At 35.2% G+C, this 23,777-nt stretch overlaps 2 protein-coding genes and 1 long non-coding RNA gene across 5 annotated transcripts in view; 2 read left to right on the top strand and 1 right to left on the bottom strand.

Annotated features, from left to right (window-relative positions):
- Positions 1–7,452: 7,452 nt before the first annotated feature.
- Positions 7,453–10,998, top strand: LOC134537683 (uncharacterized). The gene is made up of 2 exons (XR_010076030.1): positions 7,453–7,809; positions 10,547–10,998. It is a non-coding gene; the product is annotated as an uncharacterized LOC134537683 (long non-coding RNA).
- A 1,769-nt stretch (positions 10,999–12,767) lies between these two features.
- Positions 12,768–21,084, bottom strand: LOC134537682 (small ribosomal subunit protein uS7m). 2 transcript variants are annotated; one of them, XM_063378393.1, is made up of 6 exons: positions 20,976–21,084; positions 17,645–17,830; positions 16,247–16,310; positions 15,580–15,750; positions 14,991–15,128; positions 12,768–13,133 (listed from the first exon to the last, which is right to left on the bottom strand). In XM_063378393.1, exons 1-6 carry the CDS (start codon positions 21,047–21,049, stop codon positions 13,053–13,055), a joined length of 714 nt encoding a protein of 237 aa, XP_063234463.1. In that variant the 5' UTR covers positions 21,050–21,084; the 3' UTR covers positions 12,768–13,052. The 2 variants fall into 2 exon arrangements, with proteins under 2 accessions (XP_063234463.1, XP_063234464.1); XM_063378394.1 differs by lacking the exon at positions 20,976–21,084 and adding an exon at positions 20,465–20,660.
- Positions 21,085–21,104: 20 nt separating this feature from the next.
- LOC134537680 (dual specificity mitogen-activated protein kinase kinase 4) overlaps positions 21,105–23,777 on the top strand; it is a 33,155-nt gene continuing 30,482 nt past the window's right edge. The window contains exon 1 of one of the 2 annotated variants that reach the window (XM_063378390.1): positions 21,105–21,613. In XM_063378390.1, the coding sequence (XP_063234460.1) occupies positions 21,571–21,613 (43 nt within the window). In that variant the 5' untranslated portion in view covers positions 21,105–21,570. The remainder of the gene's footprint in view (positions 21,614–23,777) is intronic. The other variant, XM_063378391.1, reaches the window with a different exon arrangement.

Here is a 23,777-nt window from a genome sequence, read left to right as displayed (position 1 = left end):
CTTCAGTCCTTTATTAAAACACATTTCACATAAAGCTTCCCACATACATTTATTTAGAAGAAACACTCACGATCTAAGTACCAACAGTACAACCCAAAATCATTGTTCCCAACACCTGTTTAAGAAACTTCTTACAAAATAAAATCAACATGGCAACACATTCCAACACTTCCCCTTGTTGCCCGTTTGTTTTATTTATTATGAACACCCAGCAAATTTGAAAATGTGCTGGTCTTTGGACCTGCTAAACCTTTGGTTAATAGGTCTGATATATTTTCACCAGATGGAACATACTTAAGAATAACAGTATCATCATTTATGTATTCTCTTATTTTGTGATACATTACTTTAAAGTGCTTTGTTCTTTCTGCTACCCTTTTAGTTTCAGCTATTTGTTTAGCAGACTGATTGTCCACATACAAAACATATGACCCATCAGTATACAGTCCCATGCCTAATTCAGACAGAAATTCTTTCATCCACACCAACTCTTTTGATGCCTCGAACATGGATATATACTCAGCATGTGTGGTGGAAGTTGCTATTTCCCCTTGTTTCTTACTTTTCCATGCAACAAGACATTTCCCTATAAATATAACATATCCACTTACAGACTTTGCATCACTGTCATTTGCACAATCTGCATCACAATAGCTACTTACAAAACCCTTGTCACGTCTATACACTAATTTATAATCTTGGGTTGAAACAAGGTATCTCATAACATGTTTAACACCCCGCCAATCTGTAACACTTGGGTTGTGGCACTTTCTGCTCAATTTTCCTACACTAAAGGCAATATCCGGTCTAGTGCATGTAGCTAAGTACAACAAGCAGCCTATAGCTTCCCTATAAATAGATTGATCAAAAGGTTCATTGTCAGAGTTGGCTGACAAGCTTTCCAAGTATGGCGAAGAACATCCTTTTGCTTGACTCATGGAAAATTTTTCTAATACACTGGCTATGTAGTTTGACTGACTCACAGTTAGGCAATCCTTTCCATCTCTACAAATTTCCCATCCAAATAAGGTTGACATACTTCCAAAATCTTTTATTTCAACCAGATTACCAAATTTGATCTTAAACTCATTAATTGCATCCATTTCACCCAACAATATCAGATCATCTACATACACACCAACAATAAGATTTTTTGAAGAGAGAGAAAAAACACATGGATCTGAAACACACTGTTTCATCCCTAGACTGAGCATTATAGTAGAGACATGATCATTCCAATCTTTGCCAGCCTGATGTAACCCATATATACTCCTTTTTAATTCACAGACATATTCACCATCTGAGACATCATCTTTACACATTTCAGGCAATTTCATGAACACAGGAACTCTCAAAACACTATTTAGAAATGCTGCATTGACATCAACATGTTGCAGATCCCAGCCCATCTGTACACTCAGTGCAAACATTATTCTGATACTGTTTCTTCTAATAACAGGACTATATGTTTCCCAGTAATCTATACCAAACTTTTGAGTATGTCCTTGAGCCACAAGTCTAGCTTTGTATTTTTGTACCTTACCCTCCTTGTTAAATTTCCTTTTGAACACCCATCGACACCCAATCACATTTACTCCTACAGGTTTCTTTACAACTATCCAAGTTTGATTACGTTGTAAATTATCTATTTCCTCTAACATGGCACTTCTCCAAAAGTCTTTCTCCTTACAATTAAGAGCTTCGCTTACGGTTTGAGGTTCTTTGTTATTGCTGTACTCTGACAAATTACAACAACCCACACAGTTGGAAGACTGTCTTGGTACTTTAATTCTCTCTGACTTCCTGACTTCAACTCTTGGGTCAACATTGAGTTTCTCCATTTCAGTGGGATTTGTATCATTGTCGTGAACATCTACACTTTCAGCAGCTACACTAGTCTCAGTCTCAATGTTTTCAATGCCAGCATAATGTTCATCATTTGTGTTTACAACAGGGCAGGTATCTAAATTTTCTACAATGCTATCATGAAAATTTCCTTTATCACCTTCGACTTCACTTGAACCTACATCATCCAAATTTACAATGTCATCCTCAACCTCTAGAGTTTTACACAGCTGGATGGGTGTATTTGGTTCTTCACTGTGAAATTTGAAAGGAAACACATTTTCATTGAACACAACATCCCTAGACAAAATAACTTTGTTTCTCCTCAAACTCCACAGCCTGTAACCCTTCACACCATGTTCAAAACCTAAAAACACACACCTTTCCGCCCTCTTTTCCAGCTTCCCATGATGTATGGTTGCTGCCCACGCTTCACAACCAAAAATTTTTATGTCATCAACATCTTCCTTACTAAGTGCTTTACCATTCCATACTTCATATGGAGTTTTGAGGTTAAGTGGCTTTGACGGACATCTATTCCTGATAAAAGAGGCCATTACAACGGCTTCTCCCCAAAAAGCAGCAGGTAGACCTGATTCAAACAACAAACATCTAGATATAGATAAAAGTGTCTGATTTAACCTTTCTGCCCGTCCATTTTGCTGTGGACTATATCCTACTGTTTTTCTATGTACTATACCCTTTTCATTACAAAACTTCTCAACTTCCTTATTTAAGTATTCACCCCCCCTGTCTGATTGTAGACACTTAACTTTCTTGCTGAACTGATTCTCTACACTGTTCACATAGCATACTAATGCACCTTTAACCTCACTTTTGTTTTCCAATGTGGTAACCTGTGAAAACCTGGATTTGTCATCTAGAAAGGTCACAAAGTAATTTGAACCTCCATTCGTTTTTGGTTGTAGTTTACCCACTACATCTGTATGTATTAAGTCCAGAATCTCCTTAGATTCGCTGTCACTATTTTTAAATGATTTTCGTTTCATTTTTGCTTCTACGCATGTATCACAAAAATCTACATGATCCTCAACCTCCACGTCACAAACCTTTGGCAACATGCTCATGTGACCCATTCTTTTGTGCCACAATACAGCTTTGTGAGCTTTCATTACACATTCCCCTACACTATTTTCAATCTGTGCAGCACACCCTACAATATTTTCACTAACATTGTAACTTTCACACTCTACTACATACAGCTCATTTCCAACATTATGACCAGTAAACAAACAGTCATTTTTATCATAAACTTTCACACATCTATTTTTAACAATGACTTCAAGACCTTTCAGATCAAGTTGATTCACAGACAATAAATTTCCACTTAATTCAGGTACATAAATAACATTGCTCAGACTAATTGTCCAGCCACCACTTTTGTCTGACATTTTCATTATCACTGTACCCTTACCAGCTACTGCAATAAATTCTCCATCTGCTATTTCAACTTGTCCTTCTGCTGGAACAAACTCACTATAGACTGATCTGTTTGATGTCATATGATGAGATGCACCGCTATCAATCAGCCACATACCACTTCCTTGGCCATTTGCTTTCCCCCCTTTAACACTCAATGCTTTATACTTCACCACGGAATGATGACCTTCAACCTGCTTACTGTCATCGTTCCTCCTCCTGCAGTTATCTTGATCTTGCATCTCAGCCGTACGAGCTTTAGCCTTCAAGCTCTCTGGGTAATATGTAGTATGTCGCTGTTGATCCCTGGGTGTCATGCCAAGTTGATATTGCTGTCGACCTTGGTCACCATAGAGTTCTCTCTTCATATTTGGACAGTACCTGGCAATGTGGTTTGGTTCACTACAGGCAAAACACAGCATAGGCCCACTATTTTCTTGATAATTTCTTTTTGCCAATCTGTCACCGTCTCTTCTGGCTTCAAATGTCTTCCTTTCATCTGACCTTCTGTCATCATCCCTGCTACCATGCCAATTTTTCTTGCTGTCTTGTCTGTAATAACTTCTCTCTGCCCTCGCGGTGAACGCTTTGGCTTCATCTTCATCACGCTCCAGCCTCTCCTGTCGTTCTTCTAACAACAATTTATTTTTCACGTTTTGTAGGTTAAGACCATCTGCCAAATGAATGCTTCTTATTAGTGACCCATATTTGGATCTAGGTAACCCCAAAAGTAAGAATGCAGCTCGCGCAGCATCGGTAAACACTAGTTCATTCTCTTCCAACCTTCTGCAGTACACCAACACTTTATTTACATACTCTCTCATGGACATGTCACTAGTTTTTTTGAACGTTACCATCTCTTCTAGTGTTGTTACAACATGTAGAGGATCCAAATCAATACATACCGTTCGCAGAGTAAGCCATGCGTCTCTGGCTCGTTCGCATGTTTCCACATCAATTAATAGTGAGTCACTAATTCTTTGAATAATGTAGTTGAGTGCATCTTTATCTTTCGCCACTTGTTTAGGTGTTAAAATTTCATCATTATTATGAGGATATCCCGGTTCAATAGCATCCCACCATCGTTTTTGCTCTAGTGCCGCTTGCATTCGTCGCGACCATGCAAACCAATTGTCTTCTCTCAACTTTTCAATATCTTCCATTTTCTTTGCCATCTTGATACCACAGCAATAATTACATTCACGCTGAACCACCTATTATTTCTTCACTCAAATTATTAGAGCACTGCCTGGGCCCATAACCTGTTAGATTATTGCCATAATATGCAGGAATGAGAAAATATTGTATCAGTCCACATACTTCAGTCCTTTATTAAAACACATTTCACATAAAGCTTCCCACATACATTTATTTAGAAGAAACACTCACGATCTAAGTACCAACAGTACAACCCAAAATCATTGTTCCCAACACCTGTTTAAGAAACTTCTTACAAAATAAAATCAACATGGCAACACATTCCAACAGTTATCAGAATTACTGAATATGCGAGACAAAGATGAATGCTCCCCATGTGACCAGGTGTCTACCCCGGATCATGGCCTGATGAAGACTGCCGGTGGAGGAGGGTGGCACAATGGAGGGAGTCAGCATCACCTCGTGCCAAAACCCACAACAACAAAAATAATTGTAAATACTTTTAAGTAAAATTTATAAGCTAAGCATATTGCAACTCCCTTCATTAAATATCTTAAGTGGCAAACAAATGGCTAAAGGCTTAAAAAATGCTGATGTTAATGTTACATTAAATTATTAGTTAAACAATATGAGTCAAAATGGAGACTGTCTGTTACTTGTCATAGTTACTCCATTTAAATACAACATTTTAAAAAAAAAACACACACGCACAATCAATATTGTCTCTGACTTGTGTGGGCTGGATGGGAACTGGCACTAGTGGGGTAGGGACCTGGCTTAACTGCCTTAGGCAGTACAATAACCATACATTTATTACTATTTATGTATGTATTTTCCTAAGCAAGTGCAACTCAATTTTACATACATTAATGCAATGCACAGAGTTGGTATTAGTGTGGGTCGATGCATGTGACCTTGGACGAATGTGTGCGATAGGATGAGAGCCTGATGCAGTGTGTTCTCGGCAATGATAGGAGAATAGTGCGTCTCTCGGTATATATCCCGCTTGTATTCTGTCTCTTGCACATGTGCAATTTCGACCACCTAACAGACAGTTTGAGTGAGTTGGTTTAGTAATAATAGATTTGTACTTTATTTCGTACTTTAATGGAACTTCATGGGGATGGCTATACAAATGCCAATTGTGTAAATAGTTTCGTATATATGTACATTTATGTATTAAATGAGACTTAGGATGTTCGGTCATCGCATCGGGCGCAGGGTATGTTTGTGTGTGTGTCCAATAAATAGTGCCGTCGGCCGGGGTCTCGGGTTGGAGTCCTGTGGCGAGTCTAAGGGGCTAGTGGTGCTTTATGGTGTGTTTTTCCGGGAGGGTGCCAGGTTAGCTCGTACGTCTAACCAATGGGGTGGGTCGATCGGCCCTAGCGTGCTTCCCTAGACTCGGTGGCTGCAGTGGCGTAGCCAGGATTTGTGTATGGGGGGTGTTAAGAAGCCTGCAAACCCCCCCCCCCGTATTAAAGCGGGTGGGTCCGGGGGTCCCCCCCCCCGGGAAAATTTGGATTTTAAGGTGTAAAATAGTGGTATTTAGCTGTTTTCGGTACTTAAATTTAAATATTGTAATGGTAAATTTTTATTAATTGTTAATATGAAATTTGTTTGAGTGAGGAATAAGAAATTTAATTAAAATTTGCTGCTAAGGGGGGGGGTTTGAACCCCTAAAACCCCCCCCTGGCTACGCCCCTGGGTGGCTGTATCTTAAGGGTGGTATTAACTGCTAGTAGACAATGGTGACACTCCCTGTTCAGCATAAGGTGACTGGTGCCTAACTACAGGATGTAATACATGCACTGGAACTGAAAACGTGTGGTACACATATTTATTAACTGACATATTTGGGTACATGATATTGCACGACACTACTCTTGGTTGATAATTTGTACATAATTTATACACGATATTACACACGACACTACTCTTGATTAATTATGATTGTCTCTCCCTAAGGCAGTCCGTTAGAGGGGGGAGTTCGTTGGTTGTCCTGGAGTTGGCCAGGTCTGTAAAGTGACTGTCCTTAAGGTGGCCCTGTGGCCCGTGGCCTTAAGGCAGGAATTACGACGTCCGGGTTAAGCCCTGCACCATAAAAACCGACCTGGGGTCGCGCGGGGAATTGACGTTACAAAGGATTTGGTTCATGACTATATTTACCAGAGTGAAGAATCGGTGAGTTACTACATTGAAGGTTCTCCATGTAACGAACACACGAACACATCCACCCTGGGTCGCGAACTGATCTGGACTGACTGTGGTGGCTGTCGCGGGAGGGGGGGGGGGGACGGTTCCGCTGCACGCCAAACCACGAGTGAAGAAAAGAAATTACCGTTATTCGGTTTTTAATTGAAAACTTACTTGTTAATTGTACATGACCCTTGTTTGAATATTAATGCTGACATCAGATGTATTATGAAATATTGATTAAATCTTTAGTTTAAGAAATTGAACAAATATTATTTAAAAAGATTAGTCAACTTAAAGACTACTGACTAGTTGGTAAAAACCACTGGAAGTACCCATCCCTGATATCCCATCTTTATCTTACTGTCCCCTAAGGTGGTGCATGGTTTTTCACCAGATCCACCATCTGCCACTCATTTGTAATATTGTTTCCCAAATTTCCGACTAATCCACATTAATCCAATCCCTTCTATCCAAGTCTAAAAGTGGTGGCACGACACGTGCAACAATCAACAACATCTACTTCAGTATCTTAGGTTCTTCTCTGTGCAAGAACAGACCCTCTGAGGTGGGGATGCTGTACTGAGCTGGTGCCGTGCATATTTGCAAGACATATGTCCTGTTGCATCACTGCATTAGATGTGGTGGCAACAAATATGTAGTGTTTACAATATTAGTAAAGGTCTCAGCTAAGCATACATTACGTATGTTAAATGTATGTATACATAATATTTATAAAGTTTTTTTCTTTAGCTTCAGCACAAATTACACGCAAATTACAGCACTACATAGGAGTAGATAGTTGATACGGGAAAGCTGTCTATGTTTTTTTTTTTGTTTGATCGTCAACAGTAATTTAAATCATGCATGTTTTAAGGAGATTAATTATAAAGAAATTATTTGAGACTAAATCGGTAGTTTCTACAAACATATTTTTGTTCACGCAACCTAGTAAGTTAGTTAAAAATTTAGCAGGCAACACAGCTGAACTTGCGTCGAATACAGATGATTTTAAGACGATTTATAGGTTACCAACCATACAATTTTGCACCATTGTTAACAGACTGAAGTTTGATGTGACAATTCTTGCCGGTGTCGTAACTCCAGCGAGTTTTGTATACTCGCAACTGTATAATGAGGGAATTGTAGTGATTCATATATTTGGTGCACTGTGTAAGTACTATTTAATGAATGGTTGTTAATCACCAAATTCTGTTTCAATGTTTGGTCCTGCTAACAGACGTTTAAGTAATGTATTTTGTTAATATTTTGTGGACAAAGTTACTAACTGCTAATGTGTAGCCTTTGTAAGGTGACTAAAATGTAGCACATGTTAATAATGTTAGTCCATAAAAAAAAAAAGGTTCTTTGCAGTGGAAGGAATAATTTGAATAGGGCCCATGCAGGAGTGTAAGCAGAATTTTTTTAAAAATCAGATTGTGGTGGGATATAGAACCACTTTGCTGTATGCTTTGAATTAATTTACATTTGTTAGTGGGAATGATAAACCTAAATTTGTCACTTTGTATTAACCAAACTTACAAATAATACAAAAAATAATAATCACTGTAATATTCTTAAGAGGGGCTTTTACATGAAGTAAAAATAAAATTTTGAGTATACTTTTTTCAAACACTATAGACGTACTTCTATTTCCCTGAAAACAGAATTTCTGAATTCGTACTGGTTTCAGAGAAATCATAGTTTACAGGTTACATTACAATGCATGTGCATTGACACGACTGCTGCCATTTTTTCTTTTCCGCGTGGGTCTGTGCATTTATTTTGGAAATTTAGTAAACAGAGGTATTGTTTTGAGAATCAAAGGAATTAATGTGACTTGCAATTATAAGAAACATTTTTATGTTTCTATTTGTTTGTTTTTGCAAATATTTAATTGCGTTACAGAATCTTTGTTTTCTGATATTTTGATTTAAAGTAATATTTTTAAATGACGTAGTAACAAACAATTCAAATGGAAGCAAAAATTTTAAAATCATGAGAATGGTCAGTTACATTAGTTTAGCTACATTAAAAATACTTCAAAACATTGTATATAGTTGGTTGTGTTAGTATAGCTACACAAAAAATTCTGTAAAATATATTTTATGTTTGCTTAGGAATAACTAATTTAAGATGTAGCTATCCTGACCAAAACAACGTTCCACATAATTCCAAAGTATTTTTAATGAACCTAGCTATTCTATCCCAACCAACCATCCACTTTTTAAAATCGTTTTTTCATGTTACTAACGTAACATAATTAACCATTTTCACAAATTAACTCAATTTCTCCAAATCATATACAAACATGATCCACATGCTATCTCATTCCAAACCACCCGGGCTAGCTCAAAATTGGTCTGAAGTGAACATACATTGTTCATTAGCACTTGAAATAAAAATGAGTTGGGCGCCAAAAATTATATAAATTCCAGACAATTGCTAATGTTGATTCGTTACCGAAATAATGTTTCTCATATACCAAGCTGATATTAACCTATTTCTGCGTACCCTTCCCGGAGGAAATCGCAGGTGTACTGCCTTTCAGCCAATCACAGCACAGCACTTATAAAAGGATGGCAGGATACATTTTTCTGACTACTCGTAGCAAGGTGTTTTTTGTTAAAGATTACACTAAAGAAAACATTACGTGGTGTGGCGACCTCACGTTTAACAAATCACAAAAAATCCTTAATAAATTACCAGCCAATACGGGCGCATAGCAACAGCCGCCCTTCACTCTCTTTAACGTTTTTTTCATCACAGCTACCAACTCTCTTTCATCTCCTTTTCACGCAACAGGCCAAACTATTGCATCAGCTTTCAAAGAGTTCAAAGGAAAATTAAATTAATATTCTCATTTATGAACAAAACTATACTTAAAAAAATATGTTAAATTACATAACAATGTAAATTTACCAACAAACAGCTAAAAATAAGGCTGAGGGGCTTATTCACTGCAAAGTATGCAAATCGTCAGAATAACTTGAACACATAAAAAAGAGGTAAATTATGATCATAAAATATATAGCAAACACAGGAATACTTCTTAAAATAAATAAAAAGATGTTATTTAAATTATATCAGAAAAACTAACCCTGGTATTGAATATAAGACAACACAAATTATCATTTCAAACATTTAACAATTTTGAAAGGCAGTAATCTGGGTTGTTACGTGAAAGCAAAAAATGGTGACGGCTGCTCTAATGCACAAGAAACCTATTAATGGTGATTTCTCAGAAACCAATAGTACAGAATCGCTGTTTTCAGGATTAATATAGGAATGTCTAGTTTTCAAAAAAGGCATTTTCAGATTTTTATTTTTACTTTGCATAAAGGCCCCTCAGTAAGAATATTACTTTAATCAAAATTTAATATCAAAATAAAATTCAAGTACAGATAAAATATATAGAATATGCTACGGCACCATATGTACTTTTATTTAAGGATTGTAAAATATGTACAATTTTAGGAGGGCTACATCTGAGACATGAAAAAATGTTTTAGAAAACACATACAAAAAGACATGTCATAATTTTGGCAGAATAAGTAATTTCTAAGCTTCTTTCTCCAACATACGCTGAATCAAAACAAAATTTTGCATTGTTAAATACATTATTCTGGGTTTTGGTTTTATAAATTCTTTTATTTAGCGGAAATTTGTATGGGTATTTGTGTTAACCATCCTTTACTACATATAAATTTGTATACCCTTGAAATGAAACTATTTTTTGCTGCATAGTAACCATTCTTTGTATTAAATTACTAATCACTATAACTCCTATGAACTTGAAAATACTACATGTATGATTGTTTTGTGTTAAAAAGGTTTTTATTAACGAAGTTACATAGCTGTGTGTTAATTCCACCACTGTAATATAAATTTGAAAATGATCTGTTTTCAGGTGGTTTTGGTTGTTTAGCTCTACATACACTAGGATTTTTATGCAACAAAATTATTGGTGCAATGTACATTTCTTCTGACTCAACATTGGTGAAGATATCGTACTGCAATTACTGGGGTCGGCGGAAGGACTTGGTAGTTCCTGTCAACGATGTTGTTCCTTTGTCCGAACTTCAAGATAAAATCACAGACCCATACATTATCTTTCGTCGATACTCAAGTACTGAAACTTTAAAGTTGTCTTTGAGGTTTGGTTCAGTTTTGGATGCAGAAAACTTAAGAAAAGTTCTTGGACATCCTGAATAGTTAAAATAATAAAATGCAAAATAATTTATTTTATCTTTGCTGATTATTGTAGTTGCATAGCAAACTGTGCGATTTGTAAAAATTTGTAAATTGCCTTTTTTATTTTCAATGGTGTTGAAATACAATAAAATAAATTATTTCTTCAAAGCTGCTTACACCAAATAATTTCTTCATTGTTATCTAATAATTTTCCATTCCATTGGTGTTGGAACAATTTTCTTCTTTTTGTTGTAATGCCATGTAAATTTGAGTATTTGAGTAAATCTTATTTCCTGTAATTAACAGAATTTTAATAGAATATTTGAAACAAAGTATAGGTGCTTATTTTTACAATACATTGGAAATGAGAAAAATGGTATTTACTTTCATGTACCTTTTATATATATATATATATTTTTAATGTTTAACACAACAGTCACTTGGGTAGCCGAATGACAGGTGGCAGAGTAGCTTAACGGTGCAGTTCATGATGCTTGCACACACTGCTGAGCTATTTTAATCTATATTTACTTGTGACATATTTATTAAAACCAAACACAGGCTAGTTATTCAAGCACATACAACCACAACAGTGCAATGTTTATTTTATTTAAACCCAAAATGGAAAATTAGCATATGAATTGCAGTACACCTATCCCTCACTTAGCACGACTAATTTGTTCCTAAAAATGCTCGTGTTATTCGAAATAGTGTATTCTGAAGCATTAGTTTCCATAAATAACAAGGCTAATTTATTTAATGTGTTAGAAAATTGTGTAGGAAAATATACTTTACGTAATATAAATGCGTTGAATAACACTCAACAATAAATATGTCACACCATTTATCTTTATATGCATTCCATCGTACTTTGTATTACAAATACGACACCACGTAACGGGAGATACGTGGTTATGTACTTTATCGTCAGTCGGCTGGCTGACTTGCCCGCCCGAGCGTGACCTTCAACTCACGTCAGGTACCTTTCCAAACCATCCTTCACTGACAGTGAAACCGATATTACTGCCCAGATGATTTAATTTTTATTTTTCAAAAATTAAAGTGCTTATTCGCGTATCACCGACTGGTCCACACAAATCCTGTCAGGCTAATGATCATTTTTTCATTTCAACATTCATTTAACAACAACTTTTTCCATGTGAATCATCTGTTCATTTCTGTTCCGGTATCTAATGTCAAATATATTCCTTCTAGTACAACCAACAGAATCAGACTTATATAAACTTTTGGTAAGAGTCCTTATTTCGTACAATTTTGCTCATAGTTAACTTGCTTAAAACTAAAGTGCGACCAACATATGCGTGGCCATCATGACAATCTGCGTGCCGTAATACTTCTAGTTTTGTCTCAAATAATTAAACATGATGCTTTATGAGTGATCAAGCACGTACAGTTACTGGCAGCTGAATCAGCAGATGTTTTTGTTTGAGTGAATTCCCTGCCACTGGCTTGACTGAGTTCATGGCTCGGTTTGTGGCTAGGCGACAACGGTACGGCACGGCAGCATACGCGCGAACATAAAAACATGTCCTTTACACTCCATAGCCGTAATTTATCTTGCCATAGCTGATGTTTGTACAATAGCCGATAGCGCAGACAGACCTGGGCGCGCTTATCTTCCCCCCTTGTTTGGCTAACTGTATCCCACGGCACATCAGCATGTGGTTTACAGAAGTTAAAACAGACTTCATGGCGTCGTGCTCGACTTTTTTTTTTGCCTGCCGAGATTTCGTGTTAACTGAAATTTACAGACGTGCTATTCAAGACTGGGGCAGTAAAATTCACATCGCGCTAAATAAATCCTCGCAATCTGAAGACGTGCTAAGTGAGGGATAGGTGTACATTTTACTGGACAAAAAAAATCAGCATAAAATCTGCGACCCATACAGAGGTAAACATGGTAATATATAAAAAAATTTTTTGCAAATTTAGAAGAACTTTAATAATAAATATGTACATTATTGCATAATTATCTTAATTAGTTATCAGTAATTTACAATAAATTTGTAAACTTCCAAACCATTAACAGATTGAAAAAAAAAAAGTGTCAGAGAAACATTTTGATATCCATTCAGATCTCATACCACTGGATTATCTATGCTTCTTTATTAATGCACCACAAAGTGGAGAGTAACTTTTTTAACTCTAGCAGTCCACAGAAAAAAAACTTCATGACGGTGTTTTTCCCTTGAAGACTTGCTTCAGCTCCATCGGTAGTGTGCATAGGCACGGTTCGCTTCACACTGCCGATGCAGATCCAGCTTTTTCTTGACTACTCGACCCTAAGAACAAGCACTTGTGGATAATGTTCTAAACAGACAGCACTAAATGTTCCAACACTATTTAAGAGAACATTAGATAACCAATAAACATAACAGTCAAAACAAATGATGATACTGATCATTTGATTAATATTTGGTTACCTCTAAGATTAGTTTATATTTGCTTTTTTTTAAGTTGCATATGTAAACTACTGCAGCCAATTTAGCTAAACATTCTAAAGATATACATACAGCACCTACAACTGAAGAAGAAAAAGGATTATATTGAAAATTTTCAAGTATAAAATAACCCTAAATATAATAATCTGTTAGGGTAAAAAACAAACTATTAAATGAGTAGGGTGAATTAGCAAAATGTACAGAAAAGATTAAATATTGGTGAATTTATTGTTGCTTTTCAATTACTTCACTCCCATCTATAAAGTTTATTTTATGTGGTTTCTTCATGAGCATAAGGCTATCAATAACTAAATTAGTATGTAGGTATGTAATTGTGCTAGCCTATAAAAGACTTGGTAAAAATAATTTATCTCAAGAGTAACAGTCATAACCCTCAAAGAATTAATTCCTGTTTCAAAAGTTTATTGTGAGATGTGTACATTATATATGATTTTATTGATTTTGTTTGATGTACCTATCTATAAACTTCCTGGAAACGAACAAAGATTCACAAAAAAAAAATTCTCTCTGATTTCCTAAACACTAACTTTATTATAACCCCAATACACAAGAATGTTGGTTATCACTATTTAGACCAGAGGTGTTCAATTATCTCACAAGAAGCAGATAAAATGGACAAATCAACATTTTCTACAAGAAAACTTGTGCATTCAGAGTTAATTTTGACAATGATCAGGGACAAGATTTATATGGTGAATTGCGATAAAATCGAAATAACACAGCATAACACTGAAATGCACCATATAGCACCTAAATGCAATTTAATACACCATATGTCCATATAGTACCAAAATGCAAGTTATATCATTGAATTAAGTAGCATTTAACCAAAACTTAATCCAAATCATAAAAAAAGTTATCTTTTTAATGTTTGAAATCCAAGGAATGTAATGTCTGGATAAAAAAAATTGCACTAAAGTGCATTGCTCAGAAAAATTAATTTGATTTGCTTTTTTTTTGCATCTCTTTGAATCACTTTTAAGCCAAAACGCTTGAAATTAATGTTTTTATAGTTCTGAAAGTATGTTTAAAACTAATTTATTACAAATTATTTTATTGTAAAAATGCAACATATAAATTAAATTTTACGCCTATTTTGGTGGAGTAAGTATTACAAAACAGCTTTTATTAAAATAACACAAAATTCTTCTGTTTTAAAAATGAAATTGGAATAAAAATAAAACAAAAATCTTGTCTCCAACAATGATTCATACACACGTACCACTTAAACATTAATGCAATACAGATGATGGGATGAGGCGAAGCAGAGGTAAGACACAGCACTTTTATTACAGAGGACACGGGTTAGTTTCCCGGTTTGGCCACCCTGATTACGGAAAATGCTGGGATGGATCCCTACTGTACGCCACTGTCGATTCCTTTATCAATATTCTTGTTCTGTATAGTTGTGTTTTAACATTTATAAAGACCTCCCTCCCTGTTGATACGATAAACCCAAGGGTAAAAATTAAATAAATTAATTGTGTCTGCTATTTTCCATTCTCTTTTAAAATTATTAAAGTGAACAAATATAATCATCAACTTTTACCAAGTTAGCTGTATTATTTTTAGTAAGTACAGCTACCATAAGACAAAATTATATACAACTTTAAACACACACTTATAAATTTGACACATGGTAACGAAAACATATCTACTCAAAAACTTTTAACCTACTTGATTTTTCGCTGCATCTAACAATTCCCAAGCTAATTTCTCAGGGAAATGGACTCTGCGTTCCTTGTCATTGGCAGCTTCAATGAGCCACTTCATCGCAATGAAGTTTGAGCGCTTCTCAGTTATTGGAACAGGAACCTATGACAGTGTAAGCAAACTATTAAATAAAAGAGCTGCATCAATTACAACAAATTAAGCCAAACCACAAGAAAACATGCCAAAAATAAATATATAAAATTTACTGATTGTTCTATCAATAATCAATTTATATTTCCTTTGATACACATCAAAATTATGAAAATGTACTGAGAAAAATTATTATTTGTGCTACAATAAAATACTATGTATTTTTTCTGTAGTATGAAAAATAACATCTGCAACAATACATGCATCATTATAAACGTTCATGGTATGCCACATGAAGCCTTGTATTATTTTACTGAAACACTACCACTTGAAACTCACAAAAAAATTGATTTCATGGTGTAGCATTAAAAATATATTAGAATGTGTAAGAAGTGCAGCAACTTGGTTAAACAAGTGTCACTGTACACTGTGTATTCATGTAAACTGGAATTAGCAATCATACCTGATAAGTAACTCCACCTCGTTTGATTGGGGAAAGCTGCAGCAGTGGTTTTATATTCGCCACAGCCTTGTACATGACATTGAGGGGGTTTGTCTCAATCTGTTCTTTGTCCTCTGGATTAGGACATGTGTTGTAACGTTCCAACTGGATTCGCTTGACATTTTCAAACGCCTGTCAACAGATGACATACTAAAGTTTCTCTACACGTACATCTGTGAGAAGCGCAAGAAGCAGGATTTAAAATAAATAAATAAATAAATAAACTACTTTTAATATACTTTTTTCTTTATAACTTCGCTACAACCAGGACTTATGAGATGGAGAACACGAGTACTCCAGGGAAAAAAAACCAACTCACTGTGATGTCTGCCAAGTTTACCAGTTACAAAAAAGCCTGGGCTCACCCAGCCAGGTATATTACCCCAAGGCTTACTAGACAGGACTGAAATGAGTTCCAAACCGGTCATGACATGATCGTAAGTCGAGTCATGCCGGGGTGCTGGGATCAAACCCATGACCCTCGCCTCAAGAGCGCGACACTCTAGCGACCACTGCCGCTGACGACCCCTGTCCCACAAGAGTTGAGTGGAAGAATATTGGCAAGGAATCATAATGTTTAAAACACTTTACATAAAAGAAACATATTACTCGCAAGCTTATCACATACCTTTTCAACTAACTCACGTGCCAGTGCCTTCTGTCCAGATTTCATTACATAATTAGTAAACTTTCTGTAAACAAAATGAAAATAAAGCATTAGAAAATCAGATATTACTAAATAAACAAATTAACTGGTAGGATTATTTTAAAATTCGATGAGAAGTGTACAGGTTACTTCCAAATAGGATATCTTCAGTTACAAAATAAAATTGTTTTTAAAACAAACCATGACAATTTTTAATATTTGATAGTACTGAACAAACCTCTCACTTCTAGGCGAGGATAGTGAAAGGCTATAACTTTAATATTGCATGTTTGGGACAACAGGCATGCTGTAAAAGCAATTTTGCCAAATAATGTCAATATAATTCATTTTAAAGGAAATACCAACAAAACGAACAAAAAGTGCAATAGTATTTGAAACAAGCTGTAATACACAGAGCTATATATATATGGTCTTCAAAAATCACTACAGTAATGTACCCGTGAAATGCAAAATGTAACCTGCTAGATAACAGAAACCCACCCTTAAAAAATCCTAACATGGTGTCCACATAACCTTGTTTTATTTATGTAATGTCTACAATGAGATCTTTACAGATGGTAACAATCAATACAGACAATACTGACTACACATATATGACATTTTCGACACTGACCATCACAGTATTTGCCTGGTGTGTTTATAAAAAAAATGAAAAAGAAAAAAAAATCAAAATAGCTGAACTGGGATTTCAACCCAGGTCTTCCATGTACTGATGAACTAGAGGGAAGAAACAAAGATAATTAGTTTGGAAATGAACAACTGGGTGGAAGTGAAATGTATCAGAAAATAGTTTAAAAATATTGGTTCGAAGTGACTAAATCAAATATGCACAATGGAAATTGTCAAACTTAAGTACTCGTCTACCTGGCCTCACATATGGTGTGCAGAGCTTAGAAGAAACCACGCAATTTGAAAACTGTTCAAGATATCCAACTGGGGCCAGTTTATGAAAAGCATTTAAGAATACCATGATGTTGGATGAGTAGTTCTGGTTACGTATTTTGTTGTAACTTTTTTTTTTTTAAGTGAAAAAGGCTACGTGTTTTTTCGAAATAAATTTTAGGCATGAAACACCTGGTACAGATTCTTGAAAGCACACCAGTGACTTGCATTACACTTATTATCATTTCTCTTACATATAATTTTCTGGTTACCACTCGAATCTCATAGTTTCTATAAGTATGCATGACGAGAAGACTACGCAACAGCTTAAAGCCTTACGCTTAGAGGAGATACCGTTCTAGAAGCATCAGCGAATGTCACACTTATCATCCCGCCTCACTAACACAAATACATCTCTGGCTATGTGGGCCCCTTAAAGGCTAACAGCCACAATGTATTATCGTTACCATACTTTACCTTACTAGTTCATCATGGAAAACAGAACAAGTCTGATCATTCAAGGCTGCTCTGATTGGCACATGAGTTATTTTATCCAACTCGCCATCTTCTTTCAGCTGCTCTTGTTTCTCCTTCTTGAAGACAGGCTCAACAAAATAAGGGGCATACATACTGTAGAACCTTCCAACTGCATTTTGCCAATAACTGTAAATCATGAACAAAAATTACAGCTTGTGAAGTTTTTTTCTGTAAATAAAAAAGCATTGCTATTTGCATAAAAAAAAATAATACAAACATGAGTTTCTCCTTAAAACACAATATATAGTACATGTTTACAAAAATTATTGTACAATGTATACATAATAATGGTAAAATTAAGTTTAGGTAACTGTTTTCATAAATGAAATATAGCATGTTATTTTTTTACATTTTAATCTTTATTATATGTTTCCATGGCTAGTTTTTGAGCACAAATTGATGATTGATACAAAGTGAAAGGTAAGGCAGATTAGGTCTGTTACATTAATAAATTTGTTATGTTAAAAAAAAAAAAAAAAAAAAAACACAATGTAGCTGCTCTGACCTAACCAACCATTTGCATAGTTGTAAAGTGTTTTAACCATTAATGCCTGAGGTACAGTCTCTGAGACAGCAACATGTTAAGTCATATGTTTGTTTTCCCGACTTGCATCTCCTACAGCTCCCCCATCCAATCTACTTTCCTTCCCGATCACATCACAGCTACCTGGCAGGCCATTTACACTGTGTTGAAGTTTTGAAGCAGTCTCCGAGACCACACGTTGGGGTAAACGTCATGGATTGCGACCACGGGTTCGAAGAAAAAATTGTGCTGACGATTCCAATTTTGAAGCCATCATGAGTCTGTGGCTACAGGAAGTTAACGGAGGATAATGTAGCGATGATGATGATGACATTCGGTGACCATTTCACATCACGTGATGAAATAGAACACTCAGGTCTAAATTACCACGGTAAAAACAGGTACTGAAGGACAAACAACCCATTTGCAACTAGAACATGAACACAGAAGTATAACTATGTGTTTATATTGCGAGCTTCTGCATGTAGTGGTGTTGACATAGATACTGAAACTGTATAGAATTTGGTAGAGATTGATGAAATGCTTCCAATGATTTTTAAATGGACAAATAACAAACTTGGTAGACATAGAGCCACAAAAGACAATACAAATGTGACAGACACATTTTTATATGCCAAAGTAAAGGCAGTATTGGTCTGCTGATTCATTCTGCAGTATTCAACTATAACCACTATTTCACCAAAGATCATTTTGCAACAGATAGTGGGAAGGGGGGGGGGGGGGGGGGGTTGACATTTTTAGGTGTATTTTGAGAAGCAACCCAAAAATTTTTTTTAATGTTTTAAATGGTTTACCTTGTGTGAATTTTTTTAAAATGTATTTTTTTAAACTATGTATGTTAAGTTCATGTAAGATTGAAAATAATGTATCTCATTTTGGTACATCCTACTATTCAAATTTTTTATCTAATATTATTTCTGTGTATACCTAGAGCTCTACAAAAAATACAATGTTAATTATTGCGGTTTTATTCAATACAATTTTCATATACATAATATAGTTATTGTAGCAAATATGGAGGAATAAGTTTCAAAATATTAAGTTTTCATGATAAGGCAGTTCAAAGTGACAGTATGCGGTCTCACAGACCTTACCTTGAGAACTGTGCACTAATTATGGTATTGAGAGTTAAATGCAGCTAACCTAACCACATTAAAATATTAGATTAAAAATACAATTTTCATGATTTCACAATAACTTTAATGTGGCTAATCTAACCTAACCATACGTTAAAAAGACTAGTAAACTACATCATACTTGAAAATGGCAATGCCCTTCTACAGAATGGCTTCTCAATGCCTTTGTTATCGACTTCGACAAAGCACTGGACAAGGTACTTTATAAGAAAGTGATGAAAGTGGAGAGGGTCATAAAAGATAGGAGGGTGGAAAATTTAATTACCTTATGAACAGTACACAGAGGTTATGAGTGGAGGATGAGATGTCTGAGGGGGAAATTGCGAACTCAGGGGTGCTGCAGGGCAGTGTGCTCAGCCCACTGCTCTTTACCATCATGGTAAATGATACCACAGAGGACATGCAAGGGTGCACGAGACTCTTTGCAGACCACTGTGCAGAGGGAGGGAGGGTTACAGGAGGATTTGGATAGACTGGAAGATAAATTGGGAAAGACAAATTAATGTGGTTAGATTTTGAAGAAAAAGGTGGATAAAAGGGTCTACCCATGGAGGGGAGAAGTGATAGTCGAGACCAAAAGTTATTAATACCTTGGTGTAGTGCTGGTAGTTAAGAGCAGACTGGCCCTCAGCATGCTGGGACAGGTGCTTAGAGGAGGAAGCAACATTAAAAAAGGAAAAGGCCTATAACACCATGGTACGCTCCATGATAGAACAAAAACCATGATGTAATAATTAATTATGATCATATTTTAAGATCAAATAAAAATTGGAAAATGAATTTATTGTTACTTCTAACATTGTTTGTATTGTAATATTTTTTATTATGTCCAGAATCTTTCGACGTCCAAAATTAAAATAGCAAGCATTATGTACAACCGGATCAATCATAACGGATCATGCCGTTAGGATCAAGGGATAAACTTGGATACATGATATGAAACAATTACCAATGAATTTTTTTTAGTTTTCGTGGTTAACGGCTATCGCCCACAACCAGAACTAGATGATTTTTCTTAGTCGAAGCTTTCTTAATCATATCAATCAAATCTCAGTACATAAATTAACAGCCATGCCTTACCCGGGACTCTAACCCAGAACCCCTCGCACCGCAAGCCGGTGTGCATCCGACTGCGCTAAGGAGGTGACCTGCAAATAAGGTGGATGCTTGCCACCGGACTTGTATCCAATTGCAGCAGTCTTATATAAAATTAATTATCATAAAAATGTCATAGGTAATAAATAGTATTTTTCCGGACGCGTCCCATTATACACTAATCCCAACACTTCGAGAACACAAAATTGAAAAGTCATCAGTTAAATGATATTGAACCTAACATTCTCAAAATATTTTTTTTTCGTATTGTATTATTGCTTAGTATTGATTGATTCGTATTGTATGATATATTAATATAATTTACGAAAGGTTTACTTAGATTAATTCCGGTTCTGTTCTTTCTTGAAAATCTTTTGTTTTTCTGTTGTATGATGCTATACTCAAGCTATTTGAATGTAGTTTAAATACTTTGTAGTATTGATATTAATATTTACAAAACCTTTAATATTTTAAACTATAATCAAGCTATTCATACCTTTTGTCAAGAGGTGGTTTCAAGAATATTACGTACTTTTCACGTATTTTACAAAGTGTCCTACCGGAAGCCATTTATTTTATTTTGCTCTAAGTTGGTAATTTTATTGCCCGCTTGCCCAATCTCTAGTAGTATACCAACCAATAATACAAAATTGAGTTTTCCCTTTCCGTTCAATTTTCGACAAAAGACGTATGCTATATTGCTATGTAAGAAAATTGCTTGTTCGTGCTCTGTTTTCGGGACTACGGGTGGATGTTTGATTATTTCGACATAAACGTTTGTGAAAGCGATGATACACTTTTTGTTTTTGTTATGCGTAAATTTGTTTTTTGTTTAGTTTGATATGTGACTACAACGAAATTATTTAAACATATAATATGCATTTTTACAATGGATCTAATTGACGAGAGAGACAGGTGTTGGGATCATAAAATATTTGGTGTGCGTACCTTTTGCAGTTAATTTGCAATGCTTGCATATGGTGCGAATTGTTTGCATGGAACGACACAGTATTTTTCAAGGACTGGGATAACGTCCCAACTCTACAACAAATCGTAATTCATTCTGAATATTATTGCAAAATAAGTCCAACATGGCGGAACATCAAGGGAATTCTTCAAATCAAATAAGTCAAGGTGTGTTTAAATTTTCATGTATCAACAAGAAATTTGAACAATATTACTCTCATTTAAATTTAATTTACAGTAACAATAGGGATTTTGTTACCATTCGCGATATTTATTTGTGTTTAACTGCAGGTAGATAACCTCAATGATGGGTATCATTAGTACATAAACATGAACTCACATCTTTATGGCTTGTTAAGATAAAACTAATAGTTTTTCAGTGGAAATTCTTTGCAGTAGTGTTGGCTGTTCTCTTGGCCTGTATGGATTTAAATTGGTAAAATAAAACTGCCATAACCTAATTAAAGAAACATTTTCTCCGTTTTTGGGTGCTTGAAGTTTAAGCCTTTGTTGCAAATAATAAAAACTTACAAAAAGTGATAAATATTCATCCTTTGGGATATCAATAGCTAAACTGTATAACTGAAGAGTATTGGCTTCTGAAGAGTTGAGGCTTCGGCAATACTCGGACATTGCAGCTTTTTTTGAACGAAAAAGAGGAAATCGGAAAACATTGTTTTCAAACAATACACACGTACCGAAATATACCCTGAAGGGATGTTTTCATAATTCTTACTGGTTCGTGAAAAATAACAGTTTAAAGCTTGCATTAAAAGTACCCGTGTTTTCACACTGCTGAAGCCATTCATTGTTTACCCAAGATTGTGTATCTGTGTAGCACAACTGTAGCCAACTATGGAGAATAAAAAAAGCTAATTCTGATAGCATGAGTCTGTTGGCTTGATCCTGTGGTACATGGTGTTTTAATTCAGAACGTCAAAAGATCCTGTTAGCTTGATCCTGTGGTAAATGATGCTTGCTGTTTTAGTTCAGTATGTCGAAAGACCCTGATAGCATGATCCAATGGCTTGATCCTGTGATACATGATGATTGCTGTTTTAATTCAGTACCGTATGTCGGAAGATCCTGTCCGATAATGAATTGTGATCGTAAGTAGACTAAAAAGGATTATTTTCGACATACAATCAAAATTCTTTCTTATTTTGCAATTTATTTCATGGGCAGAATCTTCCAACATACTGAACTAAAACAGCAAGCATCATGTACCACAGAATCAAGCCAACAGGAGCCAGGGATAAACTTGGATACATGTAACTAACGTACCAGCCATATCAAGCATAGAATATACGACAACTGTAATCAAAGAATTCCTTGGAAAGACTTTAAAATTCAATGTGTCAGCTACTTCAATGCATAGCATGTATTTCCCACAGAAAATGAACAACGTAAAAAATTCTATTCAAATTTTTGCTTCCTATTAGACTCGTTCGTTACAACGTGACTCAAAATAGTACGTACTTTAAATGCAATGTAACAAAAAAATTTTGTAGAAAAATTACTTATTTTAATAAAACAACTAACATGAAATACAATCATTGAAAATTCATTACAACTACAATACAGTCGTTATTTAAATGAATTTTATTATTCCAACACTTACATTGACTAAACTTCTCAAAAAAATTTACAAAACCCACACGGGTAAACATAATGAATGTCTGCCATTGTGTGAATACATCGGTATTGTAATGTAAGCCGTAAACTATTATTTTTTCACAAACCAGTAGGAATTGAGAAACCTTCCTTTCAGGGTTAATTCTGGAAAGTCTCAAGTATACGGAAAACATTTCTTTCTATTTATTGCGAGTAAACAATGAATGGCGGCGTCAGCGTAATAGCACAGGTATTGTAATGTAATAGATACAATTTTAATTTTTTCACAAACTAGTAGGAATTAAGATACCACTTCTTCAGAGTAAATTTTGGGACGTGTGTAGTGTGTAAAAACAATGTTATTCAATATTTTTTCTTTTAGTTCTAAAAAGCTGCGATGTGCAGATTTGTGGCAACAACATGTTTCAGTATGTATTCAGTTTCTCTTGAAAATTACAGTTTAAATTCTTTCTTTACAATGTTATTTTGTTGGAGGGTTGAATCCCAAAGAATTTCATCATCAGTATTTACTTTCACTGTTTTCCCTGATGTAGCCCGTCACGATTAGTGAGTTATTCAGAATTCAAGTATTAAAAGTTTGAAAGACCTTTATTAATTTTGAAATGTTTGGTACATTTATTAATTTAAAAATGCTTGGTACATTTTTTCCATATTGCTAACCTGACTTAACAAACTTTATTCTTGGTACCTATTTGTT

This window comes from Bacillus rossius, chromosome 12 (genome assembly GCF_032445375.1).
Source record: "Bacillus rossius redtenbacheri isolate Brsri chromosome 12, Brsri_v3, whole genome shotgun sequence".
NCBI classification, from domain to species: Eukaryota; Metazoa; Arthropoda; class Insecta; order Phasmatodea; family Bacillidae; genus Bacillus; species Bacillus rossius.
This window is presented reverse-complemented; position numbering and strand designations above follow the sequence as displayed.